Raw genomic sequence first — 21,496 nt, 5'->3', positions numbered from 1 at the left:
TGGACATCTTTCAGGGGCCATTGCTCCTGTGATGTGGAGTCATTAGGAGAAATACACACAGCAATATGAAAATCTATAAGTCATCTATCTTTTATACTGTCCCATTAAAAACTGAAATTAACATGTAAAACTATAGTATAAAAGTAGTCTTCATTTACAGTCACTTTCAGAGTGGTAATACCTTATTAATCATAAAAAAGACATATTAAGCAAAATGGCAAAAATTTCCATATATATTTTTAATGACAAGTGACATTTGCTCCAAATGTCAGAACACATTATTGATAATATATTGTTGTATACCTAGAACCTACGTGGGGAAATGGGCTGTGATCATTCTTTGGAGAATCGTTATTTAATATTCTGTGTGTACTTTCTTTGTCAGCCTTACAGGGTTTACTGCATTCATAGAATGTTGCTTAGAAATATGTATAGCGATGACAATGAAGTGGCTTAGCTTACACTGATTTTGTGCTCACTGAACATTAGATGACTTTCGTTGATCACTTCTGTTGGTTTTAGAGCAAGAGGGAAACTTTTCTAATTCCCGTCTGTCGTGCTGAGTTTTAGGGTACCCTCAGCCCCACTCTAAAATATATGTCATTTTTTCCTGACATGACCTCTTTAGACATCTGTTTCCACGACCTGGATTCTAAACCCCGTGAATATAGAGACGGCGTGTCGTTGCTCTTAGTCCGCTCAGGTCCTCGTCCACTGCTTGGTGTTCTGTATGTGTTAGTTACTGGTCACCGAACGACGGCTGCAGAACGGGCACAGTACTAGACAATGCGTTCTTATTATCTTGTTCTTACAACTTTCTGCAGTAAGTGTTATTATCCCCACACTACGCATCAGGAAGGAGAGGGCCGGTGTCATTCAAAGACAGGTGTGCTGGATCACCCACACGGTCAGTGGCGAAGCTAGCGTCTGATCCCAGCGCCGACGGCAGAGCCCGGGCCGTAGAGAGTGTACGCCTGGTCACGTTCCGGGCTCCCCAGCAGCACTTTCTGTATTGTGTCCTGAAGATGCAGTTCTAAGAGACGTACATTGGTTTTTGTGACAGAAATATTTAGTGGTTCACGAAGCTGAGAGAGAGCTGTGCACATCTCCCCTCCCTCTCTTGGGGCTCGGTGCTCACGAGCTGCTTCCCACTGGGAATCCTGCGGACTCTAACCGTTCTAACCCAGTGTTGCCCCAGTCTGACTGACCCCTGCCCGCCATCCCTCCCCTTATGGTAATATCCCCAGTAACATCCTGCAGAGCGGTCATCTGTAGGATATTTGGCAAATGTTGAGAATCCGGATAAAATCTAAAGTTTTTGGCATGACTTGTAAGACCCTTCATGTTTTAGAACTTTGCTGTTTTTGTCTTTGTTATTTCAGATTTGTACCTAATTCTCTAGCAGTCTTTCTTGACCTTTCCGTGTTATTTCACTCCCCACTGCATGTCCTGGTCCATGCGCCTGGAATCTGCACCCATTAACTAGTTTAACCGTCTGCTCCCAGGCCTCTCTGGAGCCTTGGAGAGGCTCCTGCTGTCTGTGGCCTCTGCTTGTCATCTCGGTGGTGGCCCCTAGTGCTCTTGATCCTTGTTCGCTGCTCTCCTATCTGTTCTTTGCTTAGGCCTGAGTGCTGTTTGCTTTTGGGTCCCCAGTGCTTACTGACGGTATTAAAACATGAGAACCTTTTAATTAGTGTTTGAACCGAATCCCTTTGAATTGTACTGTAGTTCTTACGAACATGGGGTCCCTAAGAGGTTGATGTGTGGCGGGCAGCTCCTCTTCCTGCTAACTTCGCGCCTGATTCCAGAGAGGCTCCAGCCAGCGGGAATGAGGTAAAATATTGGGGGTGGTGTTTATGTCTTGAACCTTGGAGACTAGGGTGGTTAAGAGCTAAAAGTAGCAAAGATTTGTATAATGTTAAGAATGTGTGAGTCACCACGCTGTGTACTATGCAGATAATAATCATGTTATCCTCATCACACCCTTATTAGGGAGGAACGGTTACTACCACCCCATTTGATATACGAGGAAACCCAAGGCGCTTCGTTAGATAACGTGTCTGAGCTCACACCGTGAATTCATGCTAGACCGTGATTGACAGCGGGCACTTTAGGTCCAGAGCCCCGTCTTAGTGGCAGTACTGTGAAGGGTTAGCATTGGACTGCACCTGGGCGGTGGCCCTCTGTGGTGTCTGCTGTGTCTTCGGTGGCACCTGAAGGATTGGTAGGAGATCTGAGTTGTTCACTTTTAGGAAAGCGACACCTTTTTGTGAGGAGGGTGTGGGGCACGGGGCGGGGGGCAGGATTGCAGGGCAGGTCCATGGCGGGCCTTGGAGACTCAGAACAGCAGTGAAGTCCTGGAGAAGGGGCAAGGGTATTGGGGATACGGTTTGATGTGTAGGTTTCCTTTCTTAGGGGACTCTAGGTTTAGAATATGTATATGAATGCTTGGAAAATGCAAATATGAGTTTCCTTTAAAGAAATATTAAAGTTTGGCATTTTTATTCATTCAAGCCGTTCTTTCTTTCTCCCAGTTAGTTAAAATTATTATTTTTAATCCTGAGACTTACCGTTCAAAGGCACACAGTAAAGGAGGAACAACACAGGCTTGGGTTTGTGGCCGTTTGGAAGTGTGTGACCGTTCATTATTCTTTGCTGGTTGCTGTATGTAGTTTTGGAGTGCTTGGTTTCTGCTGCCCTCCTCCCCCTGCGTTTCTTGGAGATGGATAAACACAGAGAGAAATATAAAGTAAATGAGCCAGGGTGAGCGCTTGCTTACGTCTCAGGCCGCCGGCCTTCGGCCTTCGCATAGGTGGGTGTTTTGTTTGAAGTGGTAGATCGGTCAGATCTCTGCATCTTGAGCTTTGAGGGCCTCTTACGTGCCCCAGCTGAAATCTTTTTAAAGCTGTTATATGTGTTGATTAAGGTATTAACTGAACTGGCCCAATGAACAGAGGCTTTTGTAGTTGACATCCGTAAACTTTTTTTCTAGCTCTAAGTCTGTCACTGACACGGTATGTGTATTTACATGTATATGCACACAGGTACGCACGCGTGCATAGAGAAACACATCTGCCTGTACACAGCCTGATGAATACTAGCTGTTATTCATTCAGCGGTCCTCACCTGCTCCTCCTGCTGTGTTGTGTTTCCACGGTTTCTTCAGTTCTTATAAAATTCCTGCCCTTTTCTCCCAGCGACTCGCAACTCAGAGAACGTACTTAGTCTTTTCCAGGCGACACAGGGCACAGCGGGCAGAGCCGTCGTGCCACGGGCCGCCTTTCCACGGCCTGCCCCCCACGCTGGCCGCACTCGCCCTGGGAACTGGTGCTCTGGTGGCCTCGGTGTGCGGACGTTGCTCACAGTGTCTGCGGGGCCCGCCACTGCAGGGTCTGATTCCGGGCCCATCCCTGCCAGCGGCCCCTGCTGCTTGTCGGGCTATTTGTATTTTCAATGTTCTGCTTCTTCAGCAGTGACTGAAAACGGTCAGTTTTGTTATTGTATGGCCCGTCCAGGGTTTCACTGGGTGAAGCCTGGGCCCCGACAGCAGTTTGAAAGTGTGGCGTGGCACGACGGCTCTGCCCGCTGTGACAGCAGTTTGAAAGTGTGGAGGGGCCACTGGGGGCACTGGGCAGAGCGCTCCCCATCCCGCAAGAAGCCCGATGGACTGAGCGCCCGTGCTCACCTCAGAGTCCGGTATTACGTGTCCCACGGAGTCCTGTGGACTTGCGGTGTGGTCCTGTCTGGGTTGTCACTGCTCACTAGCAAATACGTTTCTCTCTCCTGTGACCTGTATGGCGTATGCTGACCTGATCACCAGAAATCTGCAAGTAGCTGGGTGTTCTGTCCTACAGGCCGGTCTTTGAGGAACAGCTACCCTTCTCAGAGACAGGGACACAGAAATAACAACGTAGCATGAACTAAAGAAACACACTGCTGCTGCTTCTCCTCTTTGCTGGAGCCCTGGAGAAGCGGCCTGTGCAGACCTGACTTTTGGCTCCTGCCTTGAACGTGTGAGTTAGGGAATGCTGATGTGCTGTGGCTCCTGGTTTCTGTTGCTTTCCACGTCTCTTTCCCTGTAATCCTGGCACTGTATCTTATTTACTTAAATAGATCAGTCAGATAATCTTTCATGGCTCTCAAGTGGAAATAATTCTGCAGTGATAAAACCTAAGGGACTAAAGGAAGAGGTTCTGATTAGATCGATAGATCGGGTAGGAGAAATTAGTTTAAAATTAGAAGTTAAAATGTGAAATGTTTGTATTGAAAAGTAGAAATCTATAGGATGTAAATGTTATTACTGTGCTGTTCTTTTGACACCAAAAACAATTTTAAGTGATGCTATTTTAGGCAATTATAGGTACTTGGAAATCAATCATATTTAAAAAACACTGTTTTTTATTGTTTCAAGGTGTTCCTTCAGACTGTCAGGCATGTGCAGATGGATAGCCTCAGAGAGTATGTTCTAGCATGGATCTTGCCCTTGACTTCAGGACCAGAGGTTGGCCTCTTATTGGATACCTCTCTGAGTCCTCCCCACCCACCCTCTGCCCCAGTCCTGTCCCTCCCTCTGCTCTAAGCTGCGCAGCAGGGAGTCAGGCCCCGAGCCTGCAGTGCCTCCCCTCTCACCAGGGTATGAGCCACTGAGGTTATTGCTTCCACCGACACCCTCCACCCCGCCCTCTCCTCCCTAACCTGCCACTGCCTCTGCTTCTAAAAGCAGGCCCCACTCCCGGCTCACTCCCAGCTGTGCTGGCCACCCTGCCTTCTGTGGCCTGCTGTTCCCTGCTCCATCCCCTGCCCAGCCATTGCTGCTTTCACTCACAGATCCATTTCTGGAGCCGTCCAGTGTAAAAAAAATTTTTTTAAAGATATTATTTATTTATTTGACAGAGAGAGAGAACACAAGCAAGGGGGAGCGGTAGAAGGAGAGGGAGAAGCAGGCTCCTTGCTGATCAGGGAGCCCAATGCGGGGCTCGATCCCAGGACCCTGAGACCATGACCTGAGCTGAAGGCAAAATGCTTAACCAGCTGAGCCACCCAGGCGCCCCCCAGTGTAAAATTTCGATTCCCTTCCTCCTTCTTTTTTTTTTTCCCCTCCTACCACTTATCACACTATTTAAGATGTTGTATGTTTTACTTTTTGTTCTTGTCTGTTTCCCTCACAAGTTTTTACATTTTCTGAGACCGGACTCTGGTTTTGTCACCGTGCTCTGCAGTGTGTCCAAGTACGTGGCTTAGTGCGTGCCCGTGTGACTAGCGGTGTCCTTGCAGGGGTGTGGTGGGCTTGGTGCTGCTTCATCCTGCCGAGAAGCGACACGTGACAGAACAAAAGCTCCATGACGGCACAACTCTAACTGTCCAATTTTACACATTAGTGATACACATAGTAAGTGACCTAAATGTGCAGAAACACAGTGAATGTACAGAGGCATAAGTATTCATCAGGAGCGAGGCATTTCAAATTTGGGACTAGTTTTGTCTTATTTCTGGTGATGTATTGATTATAAAATTTCCAAAGCGATTATTATGTTAAAAATATTAAAGCAATATTATGATGATGGCGGTGAGAGGTAGACTACATTCAGTAATCACAAATTGCTGGCAATATTATGTTCAGATAGGTTGGTAAGATGATTTTAGTCATGCTTGACTTATATTTTTTAGTTGAGGATGACATTGAGACTTTGATGCTACTTGTACTTATGTAGACCAAATTTAAAGACTTTATATTTACTTTAAGTCAGATTTTGGATGAATGAACATTTTGCATTTGAGTATAACTGAGGTGTATTTTAGTATTATAAATTTTTCCCATAATAGTAAAAAATTGTTATTCCTCCAAATATTTAGTCTATAGACATTCAGCAGGTAATTTAAGAATTATATTAGGTAGAAGCTTTCCCTGTCTGTGTACTTTAGTTTGTTCCCCTGTCTAGTGTAATATTTTTGTTTCAATTCTTAAAACTTACACATTTTAATTAATAAAAGTTTTTTCTTTTAGGAACTGTACTGTGGTTCTTAGCTCACATCTCTTAAATCATACTTGGTCGTGTAAATAAGCTGTGCTTTGCAACTTCGGGTTCTTAACCTTTGCTCTTTGCTATTAGCTTTATGTTTTTTTAATTATAAGAAAATAGAGGACAGTAGGGAAGTTATGACTTAAATGGACTCTTGTTATTACTGCATTCTTTTTTAAGAAAATGAAAAATGTTATTTATTTTGTCCAAATCAAGCAGAAACAAATATAGAATATCTTGTACTGTTATTTTTGCTAAGCCTTTAATATCATCACAGTTTGATTCTTAACATGTAATCATTATTTTTCCATTTTAATGATTGATAGTGTGCTCAGTTATTTATAGTGTCAAGCGTGTATTGTCCGTAGTTATTACCTAATATATAAAAAAGAATGAATGCCATTTTCAGCATATACAAATACAGTATTTGAAAAATGAAGTCACAGTCTTTGAATATCTAAAAAAAAAACCAAATATTTTAGCCTCGAAACTGAGGTTCCCTAATATTCTAGGAGAAGAACCAAAGTAGAGCAGACATGAAAAAAAAAAAGAGGCATTCACCTTTTTAGAAATTGTTTCAGTTGTAGTGTTTGGCGTGTCTCTTCCGTAAGGCCACGGCACTGTACAGCCTTACATTGCCCGTTTCTGCAAACATGTCCAGATGAATTCAGTGTTTAATGTTAAGAATCTTATAACATGCCAATTTGATTTGTAGCCCTTCATATCATAGAATGCTAATTAAAATCATATTTTTGCATATGTCATGCCTTTCGTGTACATATGCAAATAGATTGTTGCCTTTCAGCTATTGGTAATTAACTTTATGAAGGACAGCTGTAATACATAATTAACAAAAATGTTTGCAAGCCCTTTTACACTGAAAGTTATAACATTAAATTTTTTTCTCTCTTTTTTTTTTTTTTTTTTGCTTATCAAGAAAACCATTTTAGTCTGATGCTTCTGAATGAGATCTAAATTGTTTTAAATAATCAAACGATGTAATTAAATTGATTGTTTTACTGTGTTCAGAAGGAGACTGGTGTTCTGTGGACTGGCTGCTGATTCCTGTCCATTTCATATTTATGTTCTCAAAATTGAATTAAGTAAGCTGATTTGTGTATAAAATGACATAGCGTGTCAGGTAATACTTTTTGTTTGTTTTAGTTATTGATATCTTCTTGGCACTTAAGTACTTTTTTTTTTTTTTTTGCATGTGCCACAGACGCAGTAAACACTTTTATCATTTTTAAAAACTTCTTTTCAAATTATTACCATGTTTTCAAGGAAGCTTCATGGAGGCTATTTATTTTCTCTTTTATAGTCCCTTAAATAAATAATAAAATGACATTTTCTCAAAGTCCTTTCCTGATTGAAGTGTGGGATCGACTAGGGAGCAGCGAGGATAATGCTGAGGCATCGCTTTGTCTCTGTTATGACGGGGAAGGCAGTGACTGAGCTACAGTCACGCTTTCTGCCCCTGGTCACACACTCACACTCGAGTAAGAGAATTAATTTCAGTGTAGTTATTTCTGCTGGTTTTCAGGTATCACAGTACATTTGATCTGTGGGCAAGCTTCTTATTTCCCAGGAGGGCTGCTGTAATGTGCATTTTCATGTTACACCCATATATAATTGCCTCTTTTTAAATACTTTGTGGACATACTTTTAGCAGAGAGTCAAGTTTTAGTTCTGTAATTATTGTTATTTCTTTCTTTAGGGTTGCTTTTGTAATGAAGAAGCACTTAAATACACATCTCCTAGGCAAACATGGAGTTGGCACCCCAAAAGAAAGGTAATTTTTGCTCATTTTAAAAAATTTAGCAAATACGATTATATTTGCATTTTAGGCTTTCTTTAATGATGTGACTTCTAGAATTTTTATCAAGTCAGTTCATCTTGTTTTGCATTTGTGGTACTCTGTTGTTGAATGTGATATTTCATACCATTCTCCCACAAAAATTTAATGTCGTTTTAATTTTAAAAATTCAGATCTAAAAATATTTGAAAAGATTTGAGGGACTTTGAATTTGTGAAATTGTGAAATAACCTTGAAACAATAGAAAAGTTTATTTAAGAAGGGATTGAACTCTGCACTTGTGTTTGAATGAGCTAAAATAGTTATGTAAAAGTAAACTTTGTCTATTTTTTCCTGCATTTTTATTTTGAGGTTTTAAAATAGTTTTTTTTCAAATTCTTACTGTAGAATTAAATATTGCTGATACTAAAAAAGAAATACATCTTGTGTCATCCCTAAAATAATACTCTAGATGCCATGTCATGAAAAATAACACTACAATTATTATGTCATCAACTTCCAGGCTTTCTTTTTTCCTGCTACTGTATCATAATTAGCTTCATCACATAGACTTAATTATATTAGGTGAGCAGAAATACAGCAATATCAGCTATCAGGTGAGTATGGCTACTTCTAAAATTTCTGAATCTGTAAGATGTACAGCTTACTCAAAGCTAGTGAAAATTCCTCTCTCCTTCCTTCAAAGACATAGATTTCTCCCCCCAATCCTCTAAGATGGTATCTGAAACTACATAGACACTTGCAGAAACTTTTGGTTTTTAATACTTTTTTTTTTTTTTAAGATGTTAGTAATGATGCCTTTTGTTCCACCAGTCTGTAGCCTGGGACCTCCTAGGTCCTCTTCCTTATTTGTAAATGTTTAATTGCCTTTTTAAAAAATTTAAAATGCTCTTACCAATATTTTCTGTTTGCAAGCAATTTGACTTGACTCTTCTATTGAACGCACATTGGTTTCTTCAACGTGTTAGCTTGGACATGACTACTGTGTCAAAATATTGAGCGTTATGTATGCCTACTCCTTATCTTTTGACTTCTGGTACTTCTCTTTGTAGCATTATATTTAATTTGAGCCCAACTATATGTGTTGAGCATATCCTGAATGCATAATCCTTGAAATTCAACAAATTCTATATTACTTAAATTATGATTTGGGGCTTGTCAAAGTTATGTTTCATGAGTGTATAAGGAAGTGGAAACAAAACATTTGTAAATACTATGTTTTTATTGCTTTTATATTCATTATCTCAGTTAATCACTCTGTGATGTTATTAGCAGTGCATTATTATTCCAGGTTTTTAGATCTAAGGGCTGAGATTCAGGAATAAGCAATAATTTATTCAGTGTCTTATAATTAATGAATGTTAGAATTGTTATTTTTCTTACTCTAATCGCATTGTCCTTCCTTGCACTAATTATCTCACACTGAGAATCTTTACGTACAGGTACTTAGGGATTTTGTTCCCCAAATAAAGTTTGAATGAAAACAGTCTAGATCAGATGATTAGTAAAAAGAAAATACCTCCCTACTGTAAATCAAGTGTGTCATTTTCCTTTTTATTTAGGAATTCGTAAAGGTTAAATAAGTGTTCCTATCATTTCATACTAATGAAAACTTCATCACCATATACATATTTTTATCCTCCAAGCACTTAAATACAGTAGGCATCTTCTGTATATTATGATAGGAGATTGAAGATCCCAGATGTACTGTTTGGTTTCCATTACCTTTTCTGTATACTCCAGGAACGCTTGCTTGTTTCCGCTCATTTCAGCCCCTGACACCTACAGGGAGGCTACACAGAGGGAAGAGGAAGATAGCATGTCTTTCTTCCCTTTGAGACATGGTAAGCTTTTTCTCTGGCATTGACACGGTTTTGGTTCTAAAATTGGGAAAGGAATCTCAAGTGGGAAGGCACATCCCATCTTCTGGGTCCTGACATCCTCGTAGTCCAAGCTGTTGAGTTCCTCTCAACTGGACATTTTCCATTGGATTGTTGTTTCTCTTAAGACCTCTGTGTTTCAGAACACTTCTCATTTAGGACACCTGTCTCACTGCGCGGAAATAGTCAGAAGGCCCGGACCCTGCAGCAGCATCCTTTCCCAGTAGACCTGTGGAGCTGGGGAGAGTAGCATTCAAGTAGCAAAGTCTAGCATGGTCAGGGCCAAAGGGCTCCCATTCTCCCTTCCTCCCTGCCTTGGAAAGGGAATTGATGCCTTTTAATGGTTTTAGGAAACAAAGAAACTCTTTATCAGCATGTTGAACCGTCACTTTGGGCATAACTGTTCTCTAAATTAAGTTAAACATTTTTTTCTTACCTATTTAAAACATTAATGCCTTGGTTATAATTTTGCAAGCTTGCTATATTTTAATTTCTCCAGGACAAAATAATCAGCTTACTTTTTTGTTTTAAATTTGATTCTCCCCTCTTATGCATTGCATATTATAGCAAATAGTAATAGAAGTTAGCCAAATAGGCTGTGACAATTAAATTAATAATGCATTTTGTTTGCAAGTATTTAGGCCTTGTGCTTTGACTGATATATGCAAAAATGATAATTTATTACAAATAAATTCATATACTTGCACTATAGTTTGATGAACCAGTAAATTTTGTCAGCATGACTGTCATTAGCAACAGAAAGCTAGATAATTTCAAATATATATGTTTTGACTTCATGAACACCTGAAGTGATGGCTTGTATAAGAACAAGGTTTTTTTTTTGTTTTGTTTTTGGTCCCTAAATTTGCATGAACTTATTTTAAGGTAGTAAAGTACACTACTGTATTTCTGAAGTCTTGTACACTTAAATATAAAGAACTAAATATAGCCACATTCGATTTACATTCCAAAATAATAAACTCCAATTAATTTGCAAGTTCATTCTACAGTATTTCCTATTTTAGATAAGTAATTCTGTTTGTAATAGAGTAAGCCAAAGTGTCTTTATGACTCTTTGAGTTCGCTAATAGTGATCTAGGAAACGAGCCTATGCACAGTTACTGCAACTGAAACAGCCATAATAAGTTTATCTCATGTGGAAGCCAGGTGCGTACTATAATAGGAAGAGATGGCATTCCTGGTTCAGTGCTTGGAAGTCAGCTGGGCTTTGAATGACTGCAAATAGAAGGACGGGACAGGGCTCCCTGGGAAGGTGAGTTTGTGGTCCAGGAGCCAGTGGAAGTTACCTGCCCTGACTGCCCTGACAGCGTCTCGGGAGGGCTCTTACGTGCCCCCCCCCACCACTTTCACCAACAGAGGATTTTAAATTGGATCTGTGCATCAGAGAGTCTAAGAGCTAAATAATTTCCTAATGAAAGGAAATGTATGTTTTTTCAAGTTATTAATTAATGAAAATGTTTCTTTAGTGAAGCAATTGGAGGCATCTACTCAGGTTGCATTATTGTCCACATGGGGGTGTCTGGGTCCTGGGGGCGGGCTCAGGGCTGATCAGTGCTTTTGTTCAGGTGAATGGGTTTTCGTCAGGCCGCCTTCAGATTCCTGAGCTCTTTTAATGTATGCTGGCTCTATCTCCTCTTACCAGACACTTGGGATTTGTGGTTATGGTACCTTTGGTCTTATTGATAAGTAAAGTCTTTCCCCCACATGTTTCTATGTACCAGGTGTCACGGAGACTAACTGCGGGTAGAAGCCCTGGCAGCTCTGATACCTGCTTCTCCTTTGCTCTGAGCCATTGGGGTCACAGTTGACATCCCGTAGAGCGTTGGGGTCCTCCTTGTCTCCTTTCCTTTCTTTTCTCAGAAACATTTATATGTTAGAATTTTATGAAAGCATCATTGTTTCCTGCTTTTCAGTTTAGGTGGAAACATCACCCTTTTTCTTGAAACATGAAGGTATCCCGAACCCAGACATTCCTGGAAAAAGCACATAGATATACATATGCACTTGTCTTCGAAACTTTGCCAACAGTAGTTTGGGTTGATTGGAAACTTAGGTTACATACATACATACATTCATTCGTTCGTTTACTTATTTATTTATTTATTTATCTTGAGGATTTTATTTATTTATCTGAGAGAGATTGAGCCAGAGAGAGCGGGGGGGGGGGGGGCGGGCAGAGGAAGAGGGAGAAGCAGACTCTCCGCTGAGCTGAGCAGGAAGCCTGATGCCAGGCATGATTCCAGGACCCTGGGATCATGACCTGAGCTGAAGGCAGCAGCTTAACCAGCTGAGCCACCCAGGCACCCCAAAAACTTAGGTTACTTTTAAATGAGAGAATAATACATTTTATAAAAACTCTGAATGACATTTATTTAAACAGTTTCAAGTTTTTCCTACCAGAAGAGTATGAGATTAACTCCTGTTATTGTTACTTGATTGTCCATTTGAAAGAAATAAGTTCCTTTGGCTAAATTGTCATAATTGCATGCATTTTCTTTATTAAAGGGTCATCATCAGGGCGCCTGAGTGGTTCAGCGGGTTAAGCCTCCAACTCTTGTTCTCAGCTCAGGTCTTGATCTCAGGGTTCAAGCTCCAGGTTGGGCTCCACGCTGGGCACTGGGTATGGGGCCTACTTAAAAAAAAAAAAAAAATCAGCATCTTCCTCAGTGTTTATTCCTTGTGAATTTCTGTAGGGTAAACACTGTTTTCTACCACTGAAATAGGTAGCTTAATCTCATAGATGCATTGAGATCCTTCACTCTGTGTTGTATGAGTATCGTGTGATCTCTGTGGAGTGTTGTTGTAAAACTTGGGGGTTCCTTTCTGTCTGCCGGCCTCAGACTCACTCTCACCGTTACTCACCCACTGCACATTGGTCTGCCTCTCATTTCTTCTCTTATCTAGTGGCTGGCAGGTTTTTTTTTTTCTTCTTCTTCTTTATTTCTTTAGGAAGAATAAAGTGTTTAGGGGCTCTTCTCTGCTTTAAAAAATATATATTTATACCAGAAGTAACTCTCTTGAGCCAAAATGGAGGAAAACGTCTTCTTTCCATCTCGGCTTGCTTGTTTTAATGAGTGGGAGGTTGTCATAGTTTGATGTCCTAGTATTAGATGAGCTCGGAACTCTGTTTCTTCTGTCTTTTCCCATTTCTCTGTCTGCAGACAGTATCCAGTGTAGACTTAGTATCCTGTGATCATTTGCCATGGTTTTATTGTGCACAAGTAGGATTGAACAGACATATAGCCCTGCTAAGTAATCACTTCTACGTGGAAAGGTAGAAGTCACATCAATTCATCTAAAGTCAAGGTTATTTATTATTTTTAGAAAATTTCCTTTTATATTTTACTGACTTAAACTGACAGTTTATTAAGGCACATACGGAGATAAGTATATATTTTCCACGAAAGATATCTTGTCAGTATCTGGGAAATATTTCTCAATTAAATGGGTAATTTAGATGTTCTATGGTTGCTTCATGACAAATGTTTTCTTACTGAAATGGTTATTTTCTAACTCTGACTTGATGAATTTTCGTGGTGGAAGTTAACAAAGATGTCGGTGGTCCAGAAGGTCGGGTTCTCAGATCCTCCTTGTTGGTTGAAGTTTCCACCTTACTTATTGGGGAGGTATTTGGACCTAGTTAGAGAGAGTTCTCATGGCTCATCCCCAAGGGGATGGAAGTCGCTCTTTTCAGGCTCACGCCTTAGTCTGGCTCCGCAGCTTCCGTGAAGCCCTGGCAGCCCTGCTCCTTCTTCCGCTGCGTATTCAGAAGCTCCGTGGAGGGTCTGGATTCCGTACATCTGTCCGGTTCTTGACTGTCCTGAGTGAGTATTCCTTCCATTCCCTTCCTAACATGCTGCCACTTGTACCCTTCAGGCGGCACCGTGGCTGTAGAGTCCCTTTCCTTCACTGCTTTGCCTTTGTTTTCTTCCCCCAATAAAATGGACTTCTTATTTTTTGTGGTAATGACTTATATTTAAGGATGTTTTAGGAAGTAACCTTACAAAATTCCCATCTTTATTATGAAGATAGTTCTCAGGTTGCTGCTCATGAAAATATGTCAGATCTTCCTTGTGAGTTTCAGGGGCCAGTTTATTTCTGGTCTTGATTCCAGGAAAGGTTGTGCGTTTCTGAAACAACTTGTCGTTTGGTCTTAAGTACCAGCAAATCCCACAGGTAATTGAGTTTTCCTCTTTATGTATGCTGCTGGGAAGCTCAGTGCCAGAATTAAGTCCATCTCTAGACAGTGGAGTGGGCTTCATGGTACGCACTTTTATTTACTACTGTTACTTCGTGTCTCATCGTTTTTTCCCTTAGGGCAAATTCCCATTTTATGTAAGCATATGTTGTAACCACCTCACGGAAAGCAGTGCTCCCATAATGCAAAGGAAGTTTGGCGACGGGGGTTTTTGTAAATTAGGGTCAGTGTGTGTTTGTGGGCACATGTGACTTCAGCTGTTTGCTTTTTGGGGCAGTGTGCTTAGTAGCATGCAGCCCTATTATGGGACTTTTTAAAAAGTCGTCCTTGCGCTGTGGTATGAAACTTAGTGAACTTCCTTGTACTGCTTCAAATGGTGCTTTTTGTTTCTCAATATTACTTGTTATTTTGAAGACTGCTTGCTGCTAAAATTTGCTGAGCAGACATAGTTACTCTGCGGGGAAAGAAGGGGGGATTGCTTGCCTTTCATACCAGGACGTCCTGTCCAGCTGGGTCATAAGCGAGTGCTGCTCTTGGCGTATAATGGTTATGTTGATCAAATACCGTATTTACTACTTTAAAGGAAATTCTCTTGTTGGTAACAGAGGAATTTTAAGTGTTAATGGTGTGTGTGTGTGTGTGTATGTGTGTGTGTGTGTGTGTATTTGTTATGGAAATGTAAGATTGTTTTCTACTCTTTCTAAACTTTATTCTTTAATTTGAAACCAGCATATTATTCAGCATTCGTGTCTGTATTTAATTCCTGGGTATTTAGAAAACGTGAGTGTTATACTCTGACTGGTGACCGTTTCCTAAACAGTGCACAGTGTGTGGGTCTTCAGTTCCTCACCTTATAACACTCTCCCGCGACCCTACCCCCAAGGTCGCTGCAGGCACATGGGAAGAGGACATGCCAGGCTTGTGCACACCTCACACATGGCCCCTGACTGTGTTCTGCTGGGAAGGCACTGACTGCAGATTACACTTAAAATGTAGCCCTGCAAAAAGGTCTTTCCCGACCATCCATCCTAAAATAACACCTCTCCCAGATATTCTCTGCAACAGCACCCAGCTGTCTTTCCGTCAGAGCCTTATACCTAATAGAATTATTCTCTTTTGCCTTTATATGTGTTTTATCTCTCTGTCCCGACTGTCCCCAAATCTGAGGGGTATGACAACAGAGGTTGTATCATCTTTAAACGCCAGTACCATCTGAATTTTGGAACACAGTAGTAACTGCAGTAGTATATGTTGACTGCGAGAATAAGTCAATGAAAAAATGAGATGCCTTTATCAGCAACCCTCATAATAACCCTTCTGCACGATTTCCTCTCCTAAAACTTTCCTTTGCATCATTGTGTAGCTCTTCCCTTTCTTTCTACACATTATGGACACCTGTACGATAACCAGTCTCTTCTAAAAACAAAAATCATATGATACTCAGGGATTATGGGAAGAGTTAGGATGAGCCTGGGAAACTGGGTTGGAATCAGGCTGAAAGGAACGTTGAGTCCAGTAGCGGTTACCTTTGACTCTGCCCATAAGAGGAAGCCCGCGGAGTTAGAGCTCTTGGAATTACGCGTCTGTCAGTGTGGCGTTCGGACCCCAGGGAGAGACTGTGGGCAAGTGGGTTAGCATCGTCACCGCCACAGGTACTGCTGAGCGCTTCTCCTGTCCCTGGCTTGCTGCCGGGACCCTTCCCTCGTCCCAGCTCCAGTGTCCTTCTCCTGAATCATGCTGCAGACCCACCCTGCAATCAGCCTCTTAATTGTCTGATTTTGTTAGACACATTCTTTTCTCAACCCCACAACCCATTTTCTTCCTTTCTTGATACTTTGGTTCTCCCTCTACCCCCGCTGTGTGTACTCATAGCATAACCCATCTCTCCTGCTTACCAGTCCGGACACTTTCTCTTTTGAGTCTCAGCCTGAGGCCCCTGTGCTTTAGGAGTCCCTTTCTCATTTATTCCATCCCTGGTTGATCTTGTTTTTCATCACATTCCTGTGGCACATTGGTGAATAAAGGGTAGGTGATGTGTATGGTTAGGAATTCCTCTATCCCCCCCACTTCTAGCTCCCAAAAAAGGAAACCCAGAAGACTATAATAATACTGCATACATTATAATTATGTCATCTAGTGGTCGTTCAGTGAGTTATTAGACCTGAGGTGTATGGTTTAGGCTGAGAATCTTTATTACAAGGACATCTCCTCTTACTCCCATATAGAAATAAGGCAACTCAAGTCTGTGGTGATAGTGAACGATCTATACCTTTTTCAGTACAAATGTTTGAATTTCTTTTGCATATGTTGTTATTTAATGGGACAAATTAATTTTTAAGCTTTTTTGTTTTGTTTTTGCTTTTTTGCTACACTTTAGTAATTCAGTCAGATCTTGGATATAAGAATATCTTCTGTTTTAACCTTTTTTAAGGTTAATGAATAAGTGATTCCAAATGCGATCAATCCAATATGTTAAATGTTCAGAATATAGGTGTTTTTCCCTGGCAGGCATCTAGAATATTTTTGGCTATTCTCTTCTTTTATTTCACTTAAATTACTTTTAGAACACTGGGGCTTATACATCTGGACTCTGACTAAAATATGCCTTAAGCTCTTATCTTTAATTCCCAGTCAGTGCCAGAATTAAAAAGAACAAAGGCCTATATGTTCACTGCAGCCTTCAATTATGCTTAATTACCAACTTTTGTACAGTTTCATTCTACAGTACTGACTTTTTGTGAGAGGCTCTTTATATTCATGATGTCTTGGTAGTTGCTTATAAAAGTCCAAGATTAAAATTTTTCCTGAGGAATTTCCAGGAAACTTATAACCTTTCTGAAGTAATTTTTATAAAGTTGGATCAAAGCAAATTTGATCGACCATTTTAACAGATGAGAAACAAGATGTTTACATTTCATTACACTTCGGAGCTCTGATAGGAAGAATCAAGGGTTCACATAGGTTACTCGCTAAGATCTTTCCCCCCGTTTCTCGGTCCTGGGGTCACTTGTATAATCAGTTGTGAGCTTAAAACAAAGGGCATCTCCACTGGTATTATGGTTCTCCCACCCTTAGTGCCGAGAGGAGAAAACAAGGAAACAGTGATGTGCCCTGTGAGACATATTGGTCCCGTAGTAATCCTAATGTTCTTCCAAGCACTGCCTTTCATTTCAGCCGATCCTTTATTCCCTTTCAGAAGGATCATGATGTTGTTTGATGCTTACTAAAATGTCAGCACCTCCTAAGATTGAATCATATATATTAACACTTAGGTTGAAAACCGTCAAATGTTAGTACTTCCATATGAGTCAACCTACTTTTATTTTGAGTTGTTTCTAGCATATGATCTCAATATAGAGATCTGCTCTTCAGAGAGAGAGTCGTTTCTGTTGAGTTCTCATGTAATTCCAGTTCTTTCTCGTTTTATGGATGCTTTCCTAGACCCAGCGTGGTGGAGTAAGTGTGCTCAAGGGGTTGGGTCAAGGTAGCATGAAAAATCTGAGGGTACTGCGTGTAATGTTTCCACCCACCGTCGTGCTGGAAGCCGTGGCTCCGTGTCCTCTGCGTGCGTCAGCATGTGTTGTCCTTCCAAACAAGGTCCCGATTTTGTCTCACTGTAAATCTTCCCCTACATTTTCATTCTCTATAATCACTTCTCCCCACTGAGGTCAGTGTATTACTTAATACAGTCTACCTTGTTTTCCTTTTAAAGTAGATGGTGTGTGCCCCATTTCCACACTAGATAATTTCTTGAGGGCATGGCTGCTGACTTTTTTTTTTCTCTGTTAGTTTTTCAGAGGGTAGTTGACACTCAGTGACTATGGATGGATGTACATACTAGTTTTCACTGAAATTTTTCTTTTTTAAGATGGACTTTTTCTTTGTTGATCTGATACCTGACTTATAGTCACACTAGGAAAAGGGTGTTGCACTGTGGCTCTCCACCTCATCCGTGATGCTGAGCATGGCACCTTCTGTCAGTTCTCAGGGCTGTGGTGAAGTGAGCGCGAGTTTATAGTGATGCGAGTTTAAAAAATCATAGTCTGTGTATGCATAGCATTTTATACTTAAAAAAATGCTTGTTTTTAGGTGAAAACATATTAAAGCAGCTTTCAATTGCTAATATCTAAGTAATATCTATACCCCCTTTTCCATGCTAACCTGATTAAGCAAATGATTGTGGGAAATGGCAAATTCAGCAGAATATACACATGAAAGTTTTTCTTTAAATTAGACTCCAACTTTTTGCATGTTAATTACAACTGATAATTTTCTTTTCCATTCTCACAGCATTCAAAATGTCTTTGTCTCATTTCATATTTACAATTAAGTAAGATGGACATGCCATATATTATCAGCAAATAGGAAGTGGCAAACTTATTGCTGGGTACCAAGTTTTAAAAATTTTATGGTTTGGTTTTTTAAAAAATATATTATTTATATGATTACCAGATTTTGAAGATGAAAAAATTTAATCAAATAATTACCCCAATGTTTATTATCTTGTTACTAGTACTTATAATAATGGTTTGTGAACATATTTCAAAGCTTCAGTGAATTTTTGAGTTTTCTCTTTTGCTTAAACAGAAAAAAAAAAAGAACAATATAGCCTTATAAAACCAAAGAAGAAAGCAGGGCTGCTCCATCTGAACCTGGAAGAGGGTCCCAATGACCCCGTCCATCATGGGGCTTCTCTGCATCTCAGAGAAGCTGTGGGCTCCTCATCAGAGTAAAGATCTCTTTATACGTGCAGAGCTCTTTTACTTGTCCAGTAGGCCATTAACTTTTACAGCTTTAGCATTCATAATATTGTTGATGCCTGAGTGATCAGACATAATTTCAGTTCCTCTGGACACTCTGCTTCAAAGCGGACGTGCTCCGACGCCACTGAGTCAGGGCTCCTAAGTCCGCCGCTGCTCAAGCCCCAGCCTTGCCATCTTGGCACAGCCCGGTTCTAGCATGCTCTTCCTGCCACCTGCCCCTGGTGCCGCTCAGGAAGTGCTTAAAGCCAGAGTGGCTTAATCAAGTGGGTTCAACTGTGGGAGCTGATGGTGAAACTAAGGAAAGAATGAGAAAAAAATCTAAGAAAGTAATCCTTCACAGTTGGGAATACGAAGTCAGGATAAATTAAAAATCTGGAAGGTAACGTTCTCGTTCTCAGCTTTGGTGGTGAACCCTCAGAGGCTCATTAGACTGTGGAATGCACGAATGAAACGAGATGGGGCCACCAGTGGGCCTGTGATCACCAAAGGTTATTTTTGGCCCAGTTTTGTGCCCCAAGGTCTTTGTAGTAAGACCATTATTTCCCACATTCAGGTGCCCCCCCCATCACGTGCTTGCTGAACAACAAAGCGAAGGTCGTGTGAACGACGTGTACTTAGTCCTCTGGCTAGTGAACAAAGTGCTCACTGAGTGAAGGAGAGGATTTTATTGAATGCTGGAGAGATTACTGTCTTATCGGTAGTGCTGATGATGGAAAACATCAGACTTTCAACAAAAATGTCATTTGTTAGAAAATCATTAGTCTTTAAAAATGTATCTGAATTAGCAGCGTGAACCGTTAATTCATATCGCTATCTAAAATTCCATTTTTTATGGGACAAGTTTGATTTGGAAATCTTAGGAAGTATTTTCCCTTCTGTAGTGTGAGGTCACAGTGGAGGGACCCTCCATGGACCGTGTTGTGCGGAAGCGGTTTCTTCAGAGCACAGAGGTTCCCAGAGAAGGGTCCTGAAGCCAGCTCGCGTCCCTCACGGACGGTCCCTGTACAGACAGCGGGCTTCCCAGCAGCCGTGCCTGACCTCGCTTGGTAGGAGTCCCGCTGAGGCCCCAGCAGTGTCTGAGGACGAAGCCTGGGGAGCTCTGTCCTAGGAGGTGCATCTGTCCTAGGAGGTGCAGGCGCTCAAATTCAGGGATGCACGTAGTGCACTTCAGTCGGAAGTGGCTTCCTTCTGCGGCGCCCCGTGCACTGCCTGCCTCACCGTGGCTTCCTCACAGACGCCACCCTAGTTCCACTGGCCCTCTGTGCGCCACCCGGAAGGTCAGAGTGCTCTCCTGAACTGCGCCAGCCTAGCCTCCGCTTGCCACTCAGCATGCCGTGTCCCTGTCCTCACGCGTGTCTCCTGGTGGATGCCATCCTCCCTCACTATTTTGGTTGTGGGGACTTAGGTTGATATCACTACAGCAATGGCATTCTGAATTGGAGTGTAGAGTTAATTTCTTCCCCTTGTTGGAAGGATTCATAGCTTTACTAATGAATTTGGACTATATTTATAGAATCCCTAAGATGCTAAAGTGGTCACTTAATTTTTTAAAAATAATTTACCAGCTTTTATAAAGGACGGTGTATTCTATAGGGCTTTCTAAAGGTCTCAGTTCATATGCCTTGCAAATGTCAGTTGCTTGCTATATTTAATTTGTCCTAACAGCAGGTAGCTTATTGCAGAATTAGCTTATTGCAGAATAGTAACAGAATTTTGGATTTTAAAGGGAACCTTTACATTTCACAGATGTGAAAATAGTTTCAGGGAGACTTGCCCTAGATCATCTGCTTGTTCAAAATCTTGACAATTCAGAAGAGATCTGTGTCCACAAATTTTGTAAATTTCCTTGCATCCTTCTTTGGTGAACTATGATTCCATAGTTCTTTGATAAAGCTATGCTCTTTCATGGCTGATCTTTTGATAGCATGTCATATAATGCTTAATAGTTTCTCAGCACTTTTAATCTTAGTAACTGCTGGCAAATTAGGTACAACTTAGTGTATTTATGAAACGTAATCCCCGCCTTTTAAGGTGCTTATTCATGAAATAGAATATATAAAAAACAGAAAAGTCTGAGTGTGTTTGTTTAAATGAACAAGACATGTTTGTTTTTAGTCTGAAGCATATTGCTGTAAAACTTTTATAGTGATGCTATTTACAGAAATTATAGGCTTACTTTGTTTCTTTCGATGATGGCATCATTATTGTTAGCATTTGTTGGGATATAAAGTATAAAGCACGGTTTTTTCTTGAGAATATTACACAATGAAAAGGTATACCAACTGAACAAAGATGCAGTTTTCTTCACGTAGCAGGAGGGAAGGTGTGGGAGTGCATCTCAGACTGGGGCTGACGGCAAGATCAACTCGCACGTGTAACACACTTTGGAGGCCAGTGAATTCAGCTGTTTGCGGCATCATCGGTCGTATCATCATGAATATATCCTTGTTATTCTATACAGACTTTAAAAAGTAAAGTTGCATCTAGCTGTTAGATAGAAATCAATACATTGGAAACCTTTTTATGGAAGTCACTGCTCATCTGTTGCTATCACAGTACTGAAAAAAATTCCTGTTAGAATTACTTCAGTGTTATGAATGTCATTGTAGTTGAAGTATTGCGGTACTCAGTATTTTAGCAGTTCTTTCTACATTAATTCAGTAGCCAGTTTTGCCACAGATTTTTCCCTTAACGTTTTTTTCCCCCTTTGAGGTATAATTGGTATATATGATAAAAGTTTAAGATGTACAGTCTTATCATTTGACACCCGTATATACCGCAGAGTGGTCACCGCCGTG

General features: G+C 40.9%; 1 protein-coding gene across 1 annotated transcript in view; it reads left to right on the top strand.

Annotated features, from left to right (window-relative positions):
- Positions 1–21,496, top strand: part of ZNF407 (zinc finger protein 407) — a 449,588-nt gene that overhangs the window by 169,038 nt on the left and 259,054 nt on the right. Inside the window, 1 exon segment of the mRNA XM_026496488.4 lies at positions 7,738–7,812. Within this exon segment, the coding sequence (XP_026352273.2) occupies positions 7,738–7,812 (75 nt within the window).

This window comes from Ursus arctos, unplaced genomic scaffold, assembly GCF_023065955.2.
Source record: "Ursus arctos isolate Adak ecotype North America unplaced genomic scaffold, UrsArc2.0 scaffold_17, whole genome shotgun sequence".
Lineage (NCBI taxonomy): Eukaryota > Metazoa > Chordata > Mammalia > Carnivora > Ursidae > Ursus > Ursus arctos.
This window is presented reverse-complemented; position numbering and strand designations above follow the sequence as displayed.